The 17,642-nt window shown below is 31.7% G+C and overlaps 1 protein-coding gene across 2 annotated transcripts; it reads left to right on the forward strand.

The window, feature by feature from the left end:
- Positions 1-6,329: 6,329 nt before the first annotated feature.
- On the forward strand, positions 6,330-13,705 carry LOC114716976 (chaperone protein dnaJ 15). 2 transcript variants are annotated; one of them, XM_028902055.1, is made up of 11 exons: positions 6,331-6,837; positions 7,696-7,819; positions 8,469-8,551; positions 8,628-8,739; positions 8,824-8,928; positions 9,038-9,088; positions 11,416-11,505; positions 11,599-11,707; positions 11,804-11,952; positions 12,033-12,086; positions 13,110-13,705. In XM_028902055.1, exons 1-11 carry the CDS (start codon positions 6,707-6,709, stop codon positions 13,341-13,343), a joined length of 1,242 nt encoding a protein of 413 aa, XP_028757888.1. In that variant the 5' UTR covers positions 6,331-6,706; the 3' UTR covers positions 13,344-13,705. The 2 variants fall into 2 exon arrangements, with proteins under 2 accessions (XP_028757889.1, XP_028757888.1); XM_028902056.1 differs by lacking the exon at positions 9,038-9,088 and having other exon boundaries at positions 6,330-6,837.
- Positions 13,706-17,642: the final 3,937 nt, after the last annotated feature.

Genomic DNA, 17,642 nt, shown 5'->3' on the forward strand with positions numbered 1-17,642 from the left:
TTCTTTTTTTGGGTCAAAATTTGTTGAGTTTTATTATTTGATTATAACTTAAATTTTAAAGTACCATGTGATTTTATGAAATTTTCTGAAGGCTTAAGGACTCATAAATTAGCAAATTAAATGACTAAAATTTCAAGAATGAGTTGAGGAGAATAAATTTCAAAGACTGATTTAAAATTACATAGACTAAAATATTAATTTTCCAAAAAAATTACAATAGATCAAAACACAAGTAAATTACAAACATGAAATAAATAGAGAATGTTTATTAGCAATAAACACTACTAAAAAAATATTTCTAACTGATATCGTTTATAAAATCCTTTTTTTTTTCAATCCCTAATAAATAATTTTATCATTACAAAATATTTAATTAAGAGTTTTTTTTTTGGGGGGGGGGGGGAGTTTAGACACAGACAGCTTCTTTGACGTCTGTATTTTGACAACTGGTGCTATATTTGGGTATAGTCCGATGGAGGAGGTATTTGACGTTACGTTTGTCTAAACTAGATTTGGTAGAAACAATGTTTTGGGATTAATTTTTACTAAAAAGATTTATGATTCTGAGTTGAACTTTGAAGTCATCATAAATAGCCATAATTTAATTGTTAGATCTACCACGAATTGGCAAATCTATCCTGAAAGTACTTAACAAGATACTCCAATTGTAATTATAAAATATCATTTATAATTTATAAATGAGGTGAGGTAGTACAATCGATATCCTTAAGTGTCTAATGATGTAGGGCTTGTTTGGAGCTTCGTTCAAAACAGATTTTTAAACAAGATCATGTAAGTCGAGATAAAACTTTCCTTATATACTTTCCTCGTATTATGTAAATCACGTTTAAAAAACTACTTATAAGTCAATCCAAACAAGCTGTAGTGTTCCTTTCCAACGTTTTTAAATAAGTGCGATGTTGCATAATTTTGACAAAGTCAAATGTTTGACCAATATTGACTTATATATGATTAGGTGGCATGCCACCTCTAATTCAGCTACCGGTAAGCCATGTTGCTAACTCTACCTGTGAGAGCTACCCTGGCGTGGTTCATCATCTTCAATTGAACCTTTGATCACTGTGGATGGGGCTAGTAAGGCTACCTGACCTCGTGGATGTTCTCTGTCCTTCAAATCTTGGTCTCCTGCGTAGTACTCTTTGTTGAGGTTCTGTGCACAACACTGGACGTGTGGAATGTTGGAGGGAAATTTCTATTGGAAGTTCACACTAATAGCTACTCCCATGTTAGAGTATCCTCTTATGGTCTTATTTATATAGCAGAGAGAGAAGATATTTTTTTGTCATATTTATAGAGTACTGAGAAACTTTTTTTATATGAATGTACAATTTTACTTTTCTTTTATTATTACGCTAACTTTGTTTACATGACGTATAATGTATATTAAATAAGAATAAAGTTGAAAAGTTATTGAATTTTAAATGATAGTTAATAAAATAACTTATAAATAAGACCGGAAAAATATGCTACTTCCTCATCTTATTATTTCCATTTGACACCCATAATCAAACTACTCTCATGAGCTCGATTGAATGGCTTTTAAATTTCATGAAGTCGATTTGGATTCCATGGATGGTGTCCAAGCCATTTTTTCTTTTTGAAGATGGAGGAAAGAGATATATAAAGAAGACGAAGGTTCCGTGTATCTCCTGTTCCTGGTGGCAGTGACAAGCAAAGGGATGAAAGTGGTAGGAGGGTATTGTTGAAAATTCCAATTCCAAAAACCGCCAAAAAAAAAAAAAAAGAGAAGTAGAAAACGAGTTGAATCGCAGTTTCACCTTGATGTGTATTAACTCCATTTGGTGGTTGGCAGCAAGGAAAAAAATATATTTACTTTGTGCGGTGCTTCTATTAATTTTAGGTGATATTACTATATTTTTAAATTGTTGAGAGAAAAAACATTGTGCCATTGAAAACTTTATGATGACAATTACGACTCACTGGGTGCTTTCAAAATAAATTTACATGTTAACAAAATTAAAGTGACTTTTATTTTAGGGTTAACATAAAGTCTGATGCTTATAGTTTCATTCAATTTGGTTTTGATTTTCGTAATTTTAAAAAAAATTTTGATTCTTTAAATTTTATTCTGCTTACAACGTTAGTTTCTGTAATTTAATAAGAACCTGAACCAAAATTAACAGTGTTAAATATGCTTATATGTCATTAATCGTTGTTTATTTCGCTGATATGGCACGCTTTTGGGCAGGCTGACTGGATATGTAATTTTAATAAATGGGAAAAAAGAATTCATCATCTTCCTCGAATCAGCGGTGGCATTATCTTCATCATCTCACTTTTTTTCATACGGTTGTAAGAACTTAGGGGCCAAATGTCAGCTCAATCTCAGACTCATCCATGATCTCCATCTCATCACCCTCTGATTTAGAAAGAGGGGCACCTACCCCATGAGCTCCCTCCGTTTTTTCTCATACAAAACAGAGATAAACAGAGCCATGATCTCTATTGCTTTTTGATTGATAGAACTATAATAGTGTATATGTATTATTATCTCCCATTCTTGATATAAAACTTTATTTGATTTTTATTTTGATTTTAAATATGAGACTCTAATCTAATTTGTCTCTCATATTTATCTTTTTTTTTAATATAACCCTTCTAATAATGGTAGTCATAGCTAATATATTTGATTAACAAGGATATTTTAGGAAAGACAACACATATTTATTACAAATGAGTAACTTAATTTATTTTATTAATCTACTCAAATTAGTCAACTAGCTCTTATATTTAGAAGTAGAAGTAGTATATATTAAATTTTCTAAGGTTTTTGGATTGGAATGTCAACGCGCTGTATACTTTGAGTAGAATTAAGTGGTTTGTTCCCTGGTTAAAAAAAGAAGAAGAATTAAGTGGTTTATTTGTAAAAGTTATCTGGAAATTGCTGAAAAGCAAAGAATATATTTGGTAAATGAGAAGCGCATAATATATATATATATATATATATATATAACTTTGAAACATATAAAGAGAAGTGGTTTATTCCCTTATATATATGTGTAATTTTAAAACAATGTTCTTTTCTTCCGAGCATAGATATTCTTCACTACTCTCCACCCACCCTCCTCAAGTAACCGATGCTTTCCCACGTCTTTTCTCTTTCCTGTTTGTCTTGTCCTTTTCGGACTCGTTTGGACTGCCGTTAGGAATGGTAAAAGCACATGAAAATACGTGAAACTAAGGTTTGTGGTTTATTGTGACTCAGAAAATTATTTAGATGAGGCTTCTTTTCTAATTGACTTATAGGAAAAAGTAACTTTTCTAACTGATTTATCCAACGTAATCTGAATCAACTTTTCTAACTGACTTATAAAAAAATTGTGCAAAGCTTACGATCTAATTAGTTATATGATTTTATTTACTTTAATTAGAGACTAAATGAATTTTAATTTATATTCATGTTTGTCTATTATGTATATTTAATTAATTATCTACAATGTGTTTTTAAATTTTTCTCCGTAACAAATATTTTTATTTTATAATTTCACAAATAAACTATTTATATTTTATCATAATAATTTTATGTATTTTTTTAAACTATTATCACATTAAAAACATAAAATTTCAAACACTACTATTTAATAAAGTTCATATCCTTTTCAATCATTTTATAACTAAATTAACTTTTCTATTAATCATCCAAACAATTTTTAATTTTTCAACAGACTTTTTATAAGCACTTATCACATTACACTAACTGACTTTTACTCTAACTTTAGTTATAAAAGTTAGTTGGATTATAAGTCAGATTTATCCAACATCAATCCAAACATACCCTTCATCAGCACAGGGTGTGGCCAAAACAGTTTTGATACAGGGAGAGGGGGAGTCAGTTTTAATACTCATCACTGGCATGATGCTTATCATGCATTAACCATTCAAATTTAATATATACAATGGAGATTTAATATTTAATATTTTCATTCTTAAAAAAATATTTTTTTAATTAGTACATAATCCAAAATAAATGTAATTTCTTAACTATAACTTTTTTAAAAAGTATATTTTATTTAAAACTTACTAATTGAAAACTTCAGATCTATAACATTAAAATTGTATCTGAATGGTTTAAATTTTATTATAATAATAAACATCATGAAGTTCATTACTACCATTGGAAACTAGTTTCAAGGAAGGGAGTAGTTGTAAAAGAGAATCTTCCTTGACCTTCAGCTACGCCTCTACTTGTTCTTCCTACTCTCATTCTTTCTTGCTCAAAATCGTGATTTCAATCAGGCCAGAGGTGGGGACTGGGGAAGACGCGATTAGAGCTAGCCAGGGAAATTCTGAATGCAATGCCAATGATGATGATTCTTAGTGAGAGCTTTTTTTTTTTAAAAAAAAGTTAGAATCACATGTCCAGTCAGCATGCCATGCCAGCATGCCTAGTTAGCAAAATAAACTGTGTCAATGACACATAAGCAAATTTAACACCGTTAATTATGGATTCAAGTCCTTATTAAGTTATAAGGACTAACATTATAAACAGAAAAAGAATTTAAGAGACCGAAATTTATTGTTTGAAATTATAGATACCAAAACCAAAATAAATGAAACCATAGAGACCAAAAAATTATATTAACTTTTATTTTATTAGAAAACTTATTTAAGTCAGTTTTGAAAAATTTAAATTTAAATTTAAAGAATAAAAAAAAAGCAAAAGTCAGAAACCAGGAAAAGGTAGCTAATCTAGGGCCATATTTGGATCCTTTATTAAAAATACTTCTAACCACGTTTCACAAAAATTAAAATAAAATTCTTTTCATATATTTATTTTTTATTCTATAAATTATAATTAAGAAATTATTTATAAAATATTGTAAACAGGCTCCATTCCATGCCTTTGAGCTTTGAAGTCATTTTGCCCAGAAAGTAATCCGGCATCATTTGGGACATCATTGAGCTTCTTGCTTCGTAACTTTAAATTCATGTCAAATATTATTTTGTCTAGTTAGTTTTTTAGTACCAACTGATTTTTGTAATACTATTCCCGAGTCCCCCCATGTACGCACTCTTAACAAATGAGTGAAATGAGTCAAATGACAATGATGACAGCTACACTAATTATTACTCTAGGGTGCGTGCGTGTACAATAATAGTAGTTGGGATGGGAAGGACCAAAACCATATTATTCCTCTTTATTTAATTTTTTAAATGAGTTTATTTTTTTTATAAGATTTTTTTTTGAATTTGTTTCGGTATTTAATGTATTATTACTTTTTTTTATTTCTAATTTAAAGTATTTAATATTTTTTTATTTATCTCACTATTACTTTTTTATATTTACTCATTTATATATAGGAGTATATTTAAAAAAAATTATATTTATTATATATTAATTATTTTTAATTAATTTTAACTATTTTCTGAAACCGTGTAATTTAATTAGAAGGATTTATAAGCTCCCATGGAGCGAAAAACTGTTTTCTCCCACTTGCCGTCAGATTTTCTTTACAGATATGTTCACACGTTAACTTTTTATTCCATCATATATCTATGACACACTAGATAAGTCCCTTGATAATGATTAACGATAAAATGTCAAAGGATTGCAGAACATATAGATAATACTTTTATTTTCAGGTTAATATTATTATTAGTCTAGATAATTAGAATTTAGTTTGAATTTCACATCATTAACTTCTAGTTAATACTATTAAGTGTAGGAAACAAAATCACATCAAGAGTGCAAGAATTAGAACCAAAACTTATTAAAACTACAATAACCAAACGAGTTTTGTTTTATACTAAAGGAGATTTGGTTTTTTTTTTTACTTAAAAAAATCAAAACTCGTCAAGTCACTACGTTTTTAATAAGTTATACAGTTTTAATTTATATTTAATACTCCTCCGGTCCTAATTATAAGACCCAATTGACTTATTTGAGGAGATTAAGGAAGTAAGTTAAATTGGTTATTTATAATAAATAAGTGTTGTTATTCCTAAAATATCCTTGCTAATTAAGTATATTGGCTAAAACTATCATTATTAAAAGGATTATCTTGGAAAAAATGCATAAATATAAAAGAGAAAATGGATTGGGTCTTATAATTAGGACCAAATAAAAAGTCAAATTGGGTCTTATAATAAGGACCGGAGGAGTAGTATTTTTTCCACCCATATTTATTAATAGTATTAATTCATATCAAAAAATCAGGTAGGCACTGGAAAATGTGAGCAACTTTATTAACACATTGTTTTTATTTTTCTTTTGTTTTTATTTTTGTTTTTTGAGAAACGCATTCTCGGACATTCGCGTCGTAGTCGGACAGTTGCATATCCCCTCCTCAGCCTCGTTCGCAGCAGCCGGTCTTTCTCTGTCGGGGTCTGGTAAATTCAAAACCCCAATCTCGCCCTTTTCTTTTCCATCATAAATTTGACTTCATTGTGGGACAAGACTGCAAGATCTCAATCCTCATCAACTGATCAATTTTCGTCTTTTTAACATTTCGAGGAAAATATTTGCGATCCAATAACGCTCTGAATCGTGTGTCTGCTACTGTGGGCTTCTGTTTTGGTTCTGGGTTTGGTGGTTTTGGTTTGAAATTTCTGGTGACTGATTTCGTTGATTGAAGAAGGTAACAATACAAAATATTTTGGAACACAAAAGGGGAAACTTGTTTTATTAGCCGCTCTGTGAGAAGAAGAGCGGTCGACGGCCGGAATGGGGACGGGTTCCAAGATCGATGGACCTTCTACCCCATCAATTCGACGAGACCCTTATGAGGTATTGTCCGTGGCAAGGGACGCAAATGATCAGGAAATAAAAACGGCTTACAGAAAGCTCGCTCTCAAGTACGTTTTACTCACTCTCAAGCACTATTCAATTTTACTAGTGTCACTTGTATGTCTTGTATTTATAATTATATGCGTGAGCTTCTGTTTGTTGTGAAAGCTATTATTTTTGTTTCTCTTGCTTTCTTTAGACTCGATGTTTATTCTTTTAAACTAACGCCCACTATCATGTCTAAGAGTGCCTGTTCTTTTTGTATAAAAGGAGAGTGCATGTTCTTTGCAGTTAGTCAAACGCTCAGTTCTTCCTTTCTTTTCTAGCTACTTAATTTCCTCTGCACTGGCTTTGTTGTTTCTCTGGGTAATCGCGCCAGCATATCTTCATAAAGAAGAGGTCTGCTCCATGAATTTGTGATGTAATATACTTTACACTCTTTTTTGAATATCTTAGAAAGGGGATCAATATTGTTATTTTAACGGTAACGTTTCTGGAAGTGGCATCTTGCAGAATTCTTAAAATTGTCCTTCATGGCATCCATGTAGCCTGTGGTTATTGAGATTTTCTGCTTGCCTGTCAAGTTTTGATTTGGCATGGTGGATTTGCAAGATAAAATGCATGATAGAATTGGAAGACTAATTACTTAAGCTTCTTGTTTAGTCTTCCCCCAGTTCCCTTCCTAAAGGGGACAGAGGGAGGCTTGCAGAACAAATCAACCAGATTTAGAGCTATATATGGTTATGCTTTGCTTTCCTTCTTTCTTGACTTTCTTTTTTTTTTGGTGAGCTTATGGATTCTGTTCTTGTACCGTCAAAGAGGTTATGTAGTTGCTCTCTGGATAAGAATGAGTAAAATGTTGATGATGTGTGGGATCTTTAATATATTTCATATGCAATGTGTTACCCACTTCATTCATCTGACAGGTATCACCCTGACAAGAATGCTAACAATCCTGAAGCATCAGAGTTATTTAAAGAGGTTGCATATTCTTACAACATCTTATCTGATCCAGAGAAGAGAAGACAGTATGACAGTGCAGGATTTGAGGTCCTTTACTTCATATCACTTGCATCTGTATTCAAATATTGGCTTCATTATTGTTCTTGTTCTTCAATCTTTGCTGCTATATTGTATATAGAGACAAGAAGAGTCTCTTTTTGATTCCCCAATTCTTCTCTCTAAGTTACCAAGTGAGAATTCATTGTCTTTGGAAGGAAAAGAAGTTAAAGAGGGAACATAAAAGGAAATTTAGACAACTGATGATAGAAGCTCAATTGAGTTGATTTCATTTATCATTTCCTCTACCATTTCTTTTCCTTGTCAAAAGAAAAAGGACCAATGCTTTAACTTGTTGGCTGCATTTCCTTCAGGGGGTGTGCCGGTTGAGTGTTTTTACTGTTCATGTGGTGTGGGAGAGGACATTTGAGTATATTTTATGATTCTAAGAACGTACAACTTGAAAAGGTTTCACATAATCTAATCTGGGTTCACATGCATGAACATGTAAAACTTATTCTGCATGATTCATTATTGACAGTATGCACATATTTTCTTTTGTTTATTTATGTTTTGTATTCTTAGTAGTTAATGATCTTTGCCATTAATTCGTGTTTGCTGATTACCAGAATTTTTTTCCCTCTTTATAATTCCATTATCTTTGTATCCCCAAAATGATGTTTATAACTTTTCATCTCAGGCACTTGATGCTGATAACTTGGACATGGAAATCGATTTGTCAAATCTTGGAACTGTTAACACAATGTTTGCAGCTTTATTCAGGTGGGTATTTAGTTTATCAATATTGGATTTTCAAATTGGTTGAGCTCTGATTTGTTTCTTGTATTTTTTATTGAAGCAAGCTGGGTGTCCCTATCAAGACTACCATCTCAGCAAATGTTCTTGAAGAAGCCCTTAATGGCACAGTTACAGTCAGACCCCTTCCTATTGGAACGTCAGTTAGTGGAAAGGTTCTTACTTTCTTTACGTTGAAAGAGCAAACACTTGTCTTCTTGTTTGCGTATTTCTTATACTTGTGTCACAATTTGGTGCAGGTAGAGAAGCAATGTGCTCATTTTTTTGGTGTGACGATAACTGAGCAGCAAGCTGAGGCCGGGATTGTAATAAGAGTGACTTCAACTGCACAAAGCAAATTCAAAGTATGAAAAATATCTTTACAATGATAATTACTCTCTCTCTCGCCTGTCGTGCAATTTTGCGCACTGGATAAACCGTATTGGACTGTAACATAGAAACCTGATTTTGCAGCTGCTCTACTTTGAAAATGAGGCAAATGGTGGGTATGGTTTGGCGTTACAGGTAGTCTATTTATTCCATTCCTTTGTTATCTTTTACTTTTACTTCTGATTTGGCCAATTATTTTGTTGTATGATTTTTTAGGCAAAGATGAAAGCATGACTTCTCTATATAGAATTTGAAAATATTAATTTACATTTAAATGTTACTGAAAATGTCTGGTTCCATGATATTTTGTGGTATAGAAGCATTTATGAGCTATGACTTAAGCTTGCTAGATATTAATTTACTAAGTTTAGTTATTCCTGCTATAGCTATGCAGCTATCCTGGTTTTCCTTTGGAATGATTCTGGCTAGTGCTCGTAGATGGAGGAAATTAATTATTGGGGTTCTAGAGGATCTAACTTGTGATTATAAGTCACTGCTTAAGGCATTAAGAATTTAGCAAGTCTTGTAGTGTGCCCAAACTTCCCAAATGAAAGGGTGTAAATGTCTGGGTGGTTAGAAGCTTGGCCTAAAATTCTTGAAAGATTAGCCTTTTATGATTACATTGGCAATAATCCAGTAAAATGGGGTTTGTAAAGAGTGGGTCCAATGGACAATAGGGATGGAATAACTGTTGGATGGTTAGGACACCCTATCTTTAGAGTTAATGAAGGGCATGAGCTTTTTGTACGTTGTATGCCTACTTTTTTTTAAAACATTTTTGGTTGTTTTGGTAGATGGAGACGGAATTCTAAGGGCCGAACTTCCTTTTCGAAGGGCAGAATTGAAATATAGCATCAAACAAGTAGGTAATTGTTGAGTTCTATGATTACATCCAATGTTCCTTTCTGAGAATCAATTCGGATTCATGCTAGGAAGGTCCACAAAAGAAGCAACTTATTTATACTCCTCCAATCCTTAATATAGGACCTAATTGTTATGTTAATTTTAGTCTTAAATATAAGACCTATTTCTTATATTTATCAACTTTTTCTAAATTATTTTTATGGATAATCTCTCGACCATAATCAAGTAAGTGAGGGAGGGAGAATATTAAGAAAGAGGATTATAGTGTTTTAGGAAAAACATGTTATATTTCTTATAATTAACTAACTTACCTAACTTTCTTAATCTAATCAAATTAGTTAAATAAGTCTTATATTAAGGACCGGAGGAGTAATTTATAATTGCATACCAAGAGATTGGCTTGAAAAGCCTTGGAAAAGAAAGGTATGTGTGTTGCATAGATCAAAGTTATATAAGTTATGTATGAAGAGGTAATAACTAGTGTATAAATGCTTGGAGATGAGGTAAAAGATTTTTTTTTTTTTTTGGTTTTTTTAAAGGACAGCTTACATTGGGAATCTTCTTTGAATCCTTATTTGTTTAACCTTCGTTTAGATGTTCTGACTGAGCTTCTACAAGAAGAAATCCCTGAGTGTATGCTTTTCGCTAATGGCATGGTTCTTTTGGCCAAGTAAAGAAAAGATATTAACTCTAAACTTGAGCTATGGAGAAGGATTTTGAAGTTGAAAGGTTTTCACCTCAGTAAGAGTAAGAATACCTGTGTTGCAATTTTGATCAAAGACAAGTTATAAGTGTTTTGGAGGTTAAATTAGGTGGTCAAATCATTCCACAAGAAGCAACATTCAGATTTTTAGGATCAATTATGCAAAAAGATGATGAAATTGATGAAGATGTTAATCATATAATTCAAGCTAGGTGGTTTAAATGGAATACGGTTATTATAGTTATTTGTAATCGAAAAGTACTTAATAAGGTAAAAGAAAAGTTTTACCTTAGTGTTATAGGATCAACAATGCCATGTGGTAGTGAATGTTGAGCTTTAAAAGGATAACAAGAGCATAAAGTGAGGGTAGCTGAGATGACAATATGAAAGATAGGATTTGTAGTGAACAGGGGAAGAGTTGGAGTGGCATTCGTCGAAGAGAAGACTGTAAAAAATTGTTTGAGATGGTTGAATCATATACAAAGAAGGCCATCAAATGTATTGGTGAGGAAAATAGATCAAACAGTATAGAGTTCTCTAGAAAAGGATAGGGAAAGATCAAAGAAAATACTCAATAAAGTTATTAAGCGGGATCTTTTGGTCAACAATTTATCCTATGATTTGGTTGTTGATGGAGTATAATGGCATTGTGCGATTCATGTAGCTGACCCTATCTAGTGGAATAAGACTTATTGTTGTTCTTGAGTTCTAGGGTGACAAACTCAATGGAGTCAATTATTTTGGTCCTACTAGTGTGAAAGATATGAAATATGTCCAGTTATTTGGGTCCTACTAGCATGAAAAAACAAGTGAAGTAAGAAATTGAATTGATTGTTCGTAAGTTATTTGATATTGAATTTTTATGGATATTGATTGTCTTTTTGTATCTATGCAGGAAGATAGTGAGAAGACTGGCAAGGTGACATCCGCTGGCATGTATTTCTTACATTTTCAAGTATACAGAATGGATTCAACTGTGAATGCGGTATGCATCTAAGCATACATTTTCCTATCTCTTAGCAATTTATTATGAGGGGATTTAGAAAATGGTATGGTTACTCTCAGTACTCTTTTTCAGTTAGCAATGGCGAAGGATCCTGAAGCTGGTTTCTTCAAAAGGTTGGAAGGTCTTCAACCTTGTGAAGTCAAAGAATTAAAGCCTGGCACTCATATATTTGCTGTTTATGGTCTGCATTTCTGTATCATTTCCTTTTTGCTTACTCGGGTTTTTCTTAGTGTAAAACCATTTGCACTTTTCACTGATTGAGGTTGATATTATCCAGGAGATAACTTCTTTAAGACTGCTAACTATACAATTGAAGCTCTTTGTGCAAAATCTTATGAGGATACCTCTCAAAAGCTTAAGGACATCGAAACTCAAATTCTTAGAAAGAGGAATGATTTGCGCCAATTTGAATCAGAATACAGAAAGGTTTTTGCTAGCTTAAGTCATTGATGTTTCAAACTTTGTATTAAGGCAAAATGTATCAATTTCTCTCAAACTTTTTTCAGGCATTGGCACGCTATCAAGAGGTGACTGAAAGATATGCTCAAGAAAAACAATCAGTATGTTCTTGTGCCCTTGCTACAGTTGCTATTCTGGGGCCATTCTGTATACTCATGCTGCCATGCATTAGCATTCATCTTACCGTAAATTTTGCCCACAGCTTAAGCTGAAAACAAAATGGAAATATTATAATTGTTCAACTGAGTTGTGATTGAGCATATTGATTATAATTTTTGCTATCCCATCTTCGTGGTATGATGAAAAGAAATGCACCATATTAAGAAGCAACTATAAATAACTGACTTTATGTTGAATAGGAGAAACTACAATCTTACCTGGGGAAAGAAGAAAGAAATAACTCCAGTAGGCCAGTGTGCATTCAGATGCTGGCAGTTGTTTTTTTTCTTTTTTTCTTTTTTGGGTTGTGACTGGATGATTGTGGTAGGATCCCAAAACCTTGGTCAAATCACGTCTCACATAAAATGGGGAGGCATCTTAAAGATTTGAAGCGTATTTGCACCTCGTGCTCAAAGTGTGTCGGGTTTGTCTGTAACTCATGCTACGAAGAAGAAATAAGCAGAATTTTTGTCTATTTGTCTGCATTGCGTTGTCTAGCGCTTTTAGATTAAAAATACCGAAATCAATAAATGTGACGAGAAATTACAAAATACTGATTAAACTACTAACGTTTTCAGCCATATTTTAATATTACACATAACTTCCCCTTTAGTTTTAGAGCCCTAGTATACATCGATAAGCTGATTTTCACCTGTAAGGAAGTCGGCAGCAAGATCTACATTTGTTCGTTGGAAAATAAAACAGGATATTTGTTTGAGTAAAACAATTTGTTTTCTAAAGGGTACTTAATATAGTTTCCAAAACAACGGAGGAGGTAAGTGCAGTTTACGCTTTTGGACTCGATGTATTATGCCTAATTGCCTATCTCAAGGCACCTCCAACAGTTCAACTCAATTCAGTTCTGTCTATCATATTTTGGTTCTAGTTCGAATCTTTTGTGTATGCTTTTTCTTGTATTGGGATTCAATGGACTCTGACCACTTTAAGTTTGATTTGCTATTCAGGTAGATGAACTTCTGAAACAGAGAGACACTATCCACTCTTCCTTTACCGTCACTAGGTCTCTCTCTGTTAGTGGGAACAGTAGTAATTTAAGTAATGGAAGTAGTAGCAAAATTGCGGGTGAGGATTCCAAGGCAGAGAGCCCTGTGGAAGATGGAAGCTCAGATGGGAAGGATAAATCAGGCAAAAAGAAATGGTTTAACCTCAATCTTAAAGGCTCTGATAAGAGAAATTAACTTGAAAGGTGCTTGGTGTGGCTTGTTTGGATTATAATCAGAGCTAGAGTGCAAGTCCTGGTATGTATCATTACAGTTAGCAGCCTGCAGATGCTTCCACTTGCGGTTCATGTTGAACCTGTTTCCGTTTTTCTTGGTTCTCCCAAGATTGTAGACTGGGTTTGCGTTTAATCTGTTTATTGGTTCTGTGATGCATTCCAAGGTATATGTTTATTTCCATATTCTTATCTTCCCTTGATACTCACATTTTAGAATTCTCACGTAGCATTTTGAACATATAGTTTTCTCATTGTAATCATATATTCATTCTTCTTGTACCAAATAGTTATTTTCTTCAGCCGGGGTTACCTTCTATAATTCTAGTTATTTTTTCGGCCTGGAACTCTTTATAATGAAATTCAAAGCTGTCTGCTAGTCCAAGGAAAATGTGATATTTGGGAGATTGATATATTAATTTAGATGAGAACTGTTCACCCTTTTGGGTGATTAATAGAAGTTAAGTGAGTTATTGGGGTCGTATTGACATGTATCATCGTGTAGTGGAGTTGTTAATACGGTCCAACTCTTTGAACTTGAGCATATTCTGTAGGCTTGTATATGTTTAAAACGGAATTGTCTATAATTTTATGATTAAGTTGGGTTAATTGGATAACTAATTATTTTTTACTTTATATTCATGTAATCCTGTTTCATTTTGAATTAAATTTAACTATTATTTTATCACTTTCAGTTTAATTTTTCTGTAGCAGATCAAATATGAAAAAGCGTAATCACTTGGCCAAAAATGTACTTTATTTGTAAAAATGCTGTTGACATGTCATTTTAGAAACTCATGTAAGTGATATTAAATTAACTTTGTCTCTGTGCTTTGGGAAAATTGACTAATCCTCTTCACCAGAAAATGAGCTTGTGGTAGGGAACCAGAAAATTCAAGAACTATGAAACCTACCCATCACTTAATTTCCCTCTCGTTTAATATTCCCTCTAAGCTTATTTATAAGCTCCGATTAACTATTTTATGTCACATAAGAAATTTACTTAAAATTAGTTAAATTTTGTAAAATCTCAAAATAACTCTAAATAAAAAATATTAGTTAAAGGAGTTTTGTTATAGTCCAAGAAATTTTACGCTCCATAAGCAACACTAGATGAAAACAATTAATACCTTAAACAAAATATTGTATCTTTTTAAGGGTAAAAGTGCATTCACCATTTTGATTTTATTTTTCAGCTATACCTAATGCCCTCATTTTTTTAATGGTATAATTTTATTCATGATTTTAATTTTTTATACTTGATGTATCAAAATAATAAGATTACAAGTAAAGCAAAGTGCTGAATGTACTTGGAAAATAAAATCTGAGTGGTAAATGCACTCTACCCTATTATAAAATATGCAGAAAGTTCACATCATTTCGATGTTACTCATGACAAGTTCCAAACACCGTGGATCACTTTGAAAGAATGCTTCTCCATGAGCCTACCATACCAGGGCTTGAGCCTTGGAGGATGCTTCCTCTGTCAAAATCAATTGCAAGGTCGTTGAAGTGTACCTTACACAAACCCATTAATCAATATGCTGACACAAACACCAACAGTGGTTAGATTCAGTAAAATGATGTGATTTTATTTAAACAAAATCAATCATTCAAATTTTATAGACAGATAAGATTATGTTGTAAAAAGTTACTTTCTTTTCTTTCTTTCTTTTTTAAGTTTACAAACTACCCACTTATCAGAGAGTATTTACAAAGGCTTTTTGGCCTTTGGTTATAAAAATTAGTTTCCATTAGACTGACAATGTTTAAATCTAGCTCAAAAGATTAGATTAGATGAATAAATATTGGACCTTAAATTTTTTTATTATTTATAGACTGAGTCTATTCAAACGGCAAAGCTTGACTGACTAAGTTATTGATGTTTAAATCCCTACCTAATCCAAGTTCATTCTCCACTCTTATTACTTACCCTGGTGACTTGGGATTGACTTATGTGTTTTTCTCCAAATTCCTAACCTGCAAAACACCCAGCATTTACTGTCACAATACTTTAAACTAAAATTTTATTTCCCAGTGGATTTGTTTTGAACTTTGAACTTTGAACTTTGAACTTTGAAACACTGATGACAACACATGGCTTTCTTGACAATTGAGTACTATAAAAAGGTTAATAAAAAAATCCTTTCTTACCTTAAATCAAAAGGAAATTTCAAATTATGCAGAATATTGTTCATCTCAGATCTAGAAACTCCCAAAAAATCTAAGCTTAGGGATGACTTGAGGTTCACATTAACTCACTTTAACCACCCATATTTAATTTCTTGTAATCCAAACAACCTTGCCTTAACATGATCTGAATCCGTACTATATTCCTATAGTTTAATGAGTTAGGCTATTAAGGTCTGCTTGGAGTTACCCAACAGACAAGTTCTGCCAGAAACCCTAGTTTAAGGGATTTTTTTTTTTTAATATCCTGTTTTATTACTATTATTTGCTAAGTCCCACATGCACATTAATTATATTAATTCCTTTTTAGGGTCTCAATATGAACCTAAACGTGGATTATTATGGGAGATTCCTCGTTCAGAAATGGAATGAGAATCTTAATGCAGAACTTGTTTTTATATGAGACAGCTTAGTTTGGCGACAAATGAACCTTAATTTACGCGATCTCTATCAAAATATATATAGTTTTGCTTCTGTTATAAATCTAAGTAGATCTCTCTTATTTTATGTGATGAAGACTAAGTTCTTATATCAGATTTTCAATTATGTTCACTGTATCCACTGTCCCCAAGCACGCTAGCTGCTATTGAAAATAACAGAAGAATATATTCCAAATATTAAGATATAACATATGCATTATTATCATATTTGCTTGTATAATTATATAACTATATATATCCCAATCGAAGTTTGTCCATATCAGACTGGAAAAAATTATTATTGTATCAATGTGGATAACTGGCTCTTGATTTAAAAAAATACAACTCCATAGATTTTTTTCTTGGTTCTAACCACCTGATTAAAAATCATGGTTTGGACTTATATTAAGGGACTGATTCTAATGTTGGTTTCGAACAATTTTTGATTTTCATATTGGCGTCTCTCTTGTTCAGTTCAATTCTTTACAGGCTCACCTTTAACTTTGTTAACAAAATTGTTGACATTATCACATGACACGTCTTTGGTAATAAGAAATATACTGATTCTAGTTCTTAATATAAGACTCAGTCAGTTAATTTAGATATATTAAAAAATTATTAAATTATTTTAAAGTATTTATATTTATTTTTTTTCAAATTAATTTGTCTCACTTTTGCATTGACATATAATCTAATAATACCCATATGTATTTTAGAAGGATGATATAACATGCTATAATTGAATGAAAGTAGTATAATTGAATGTTATTATATTCTTTACTGATTCACTAACAATAAAAATTGGGTGAATTTTATGTTTCAAAATTTGATTCCGATAATTGACAGAATTTATATTTTAAATGCACCAAATCAATGTGTATAGGTGCTCGAGGAAAGATTTAATATAAACTAAAGTACAAAACGGATATCCTGAAAATCAAATTTTAAACAATTTCTCAATCTTTTAAAATTTGATGTTTTTAAATTTTTAAATTTAAGCAAAATAACGTCCTACATTAAATAAATTTCTTATTTCACTAACAAAGTGTGATGTGTCATTATATTGACAATTGACCCTGTGAATTATATTTTTATGTAAATATAAATAACCCTCTTACAATTTATATTTATATGCAAATAACTTCTCAAACTTCAGTTCATTTTCATATATCCCTCCCTTCATTTGTAATGCTTTGTTAGAGAAATAAAAGACTAATTAATAATATCTGTTATGGTAGATAGGCCAAATTCATCATCAAATTCTAAAAACTATAAGAAATTATCTGCTTACTTAAAAAAAAATTTCTAAAAAAGAAATCTTTACTGATTAACGTAAAAGTAACTGTAGATGAATTCTAAGCAATTAGACCTTAAAGTGTACAAACATAGATTGTATTATAATTTAAAAGAGATCATCTCGAAAAATAATCAATATGGTAGATAGGACAAAACTAAAATTTTATAGTGGTTCTTCTCCACCTACCTAGCTAATAGAAACAAGTAAACCTAGCTAGATCAAGAACGTAGCTAAATATGGAAGTTGAAGCTTAAATATTACTCCTCCGGTCCTTAATATAAGATCCATTTAATTAATTTGATTAGATTAAGGAAGTTAGGTAAGTTAGTTAATTATAAGAAAGGTGACACATTTTTCC

This window comes from Neltuma alba, unplaced genomic scaffold (assembly GCF_004799145.2).
Source record: "Neltuma alba isolate B1F8T4 unplaced genomic scaffold, ASM479914v2 tig00011700_pilon, whole genome shotgun sequence".
Lineage (NCBI taxonomy): Eukaryota > Viridiplantae > Streptophyta > Magnoliopsida > Fabales > Fabaceae > Neltuma > Neltuma alba.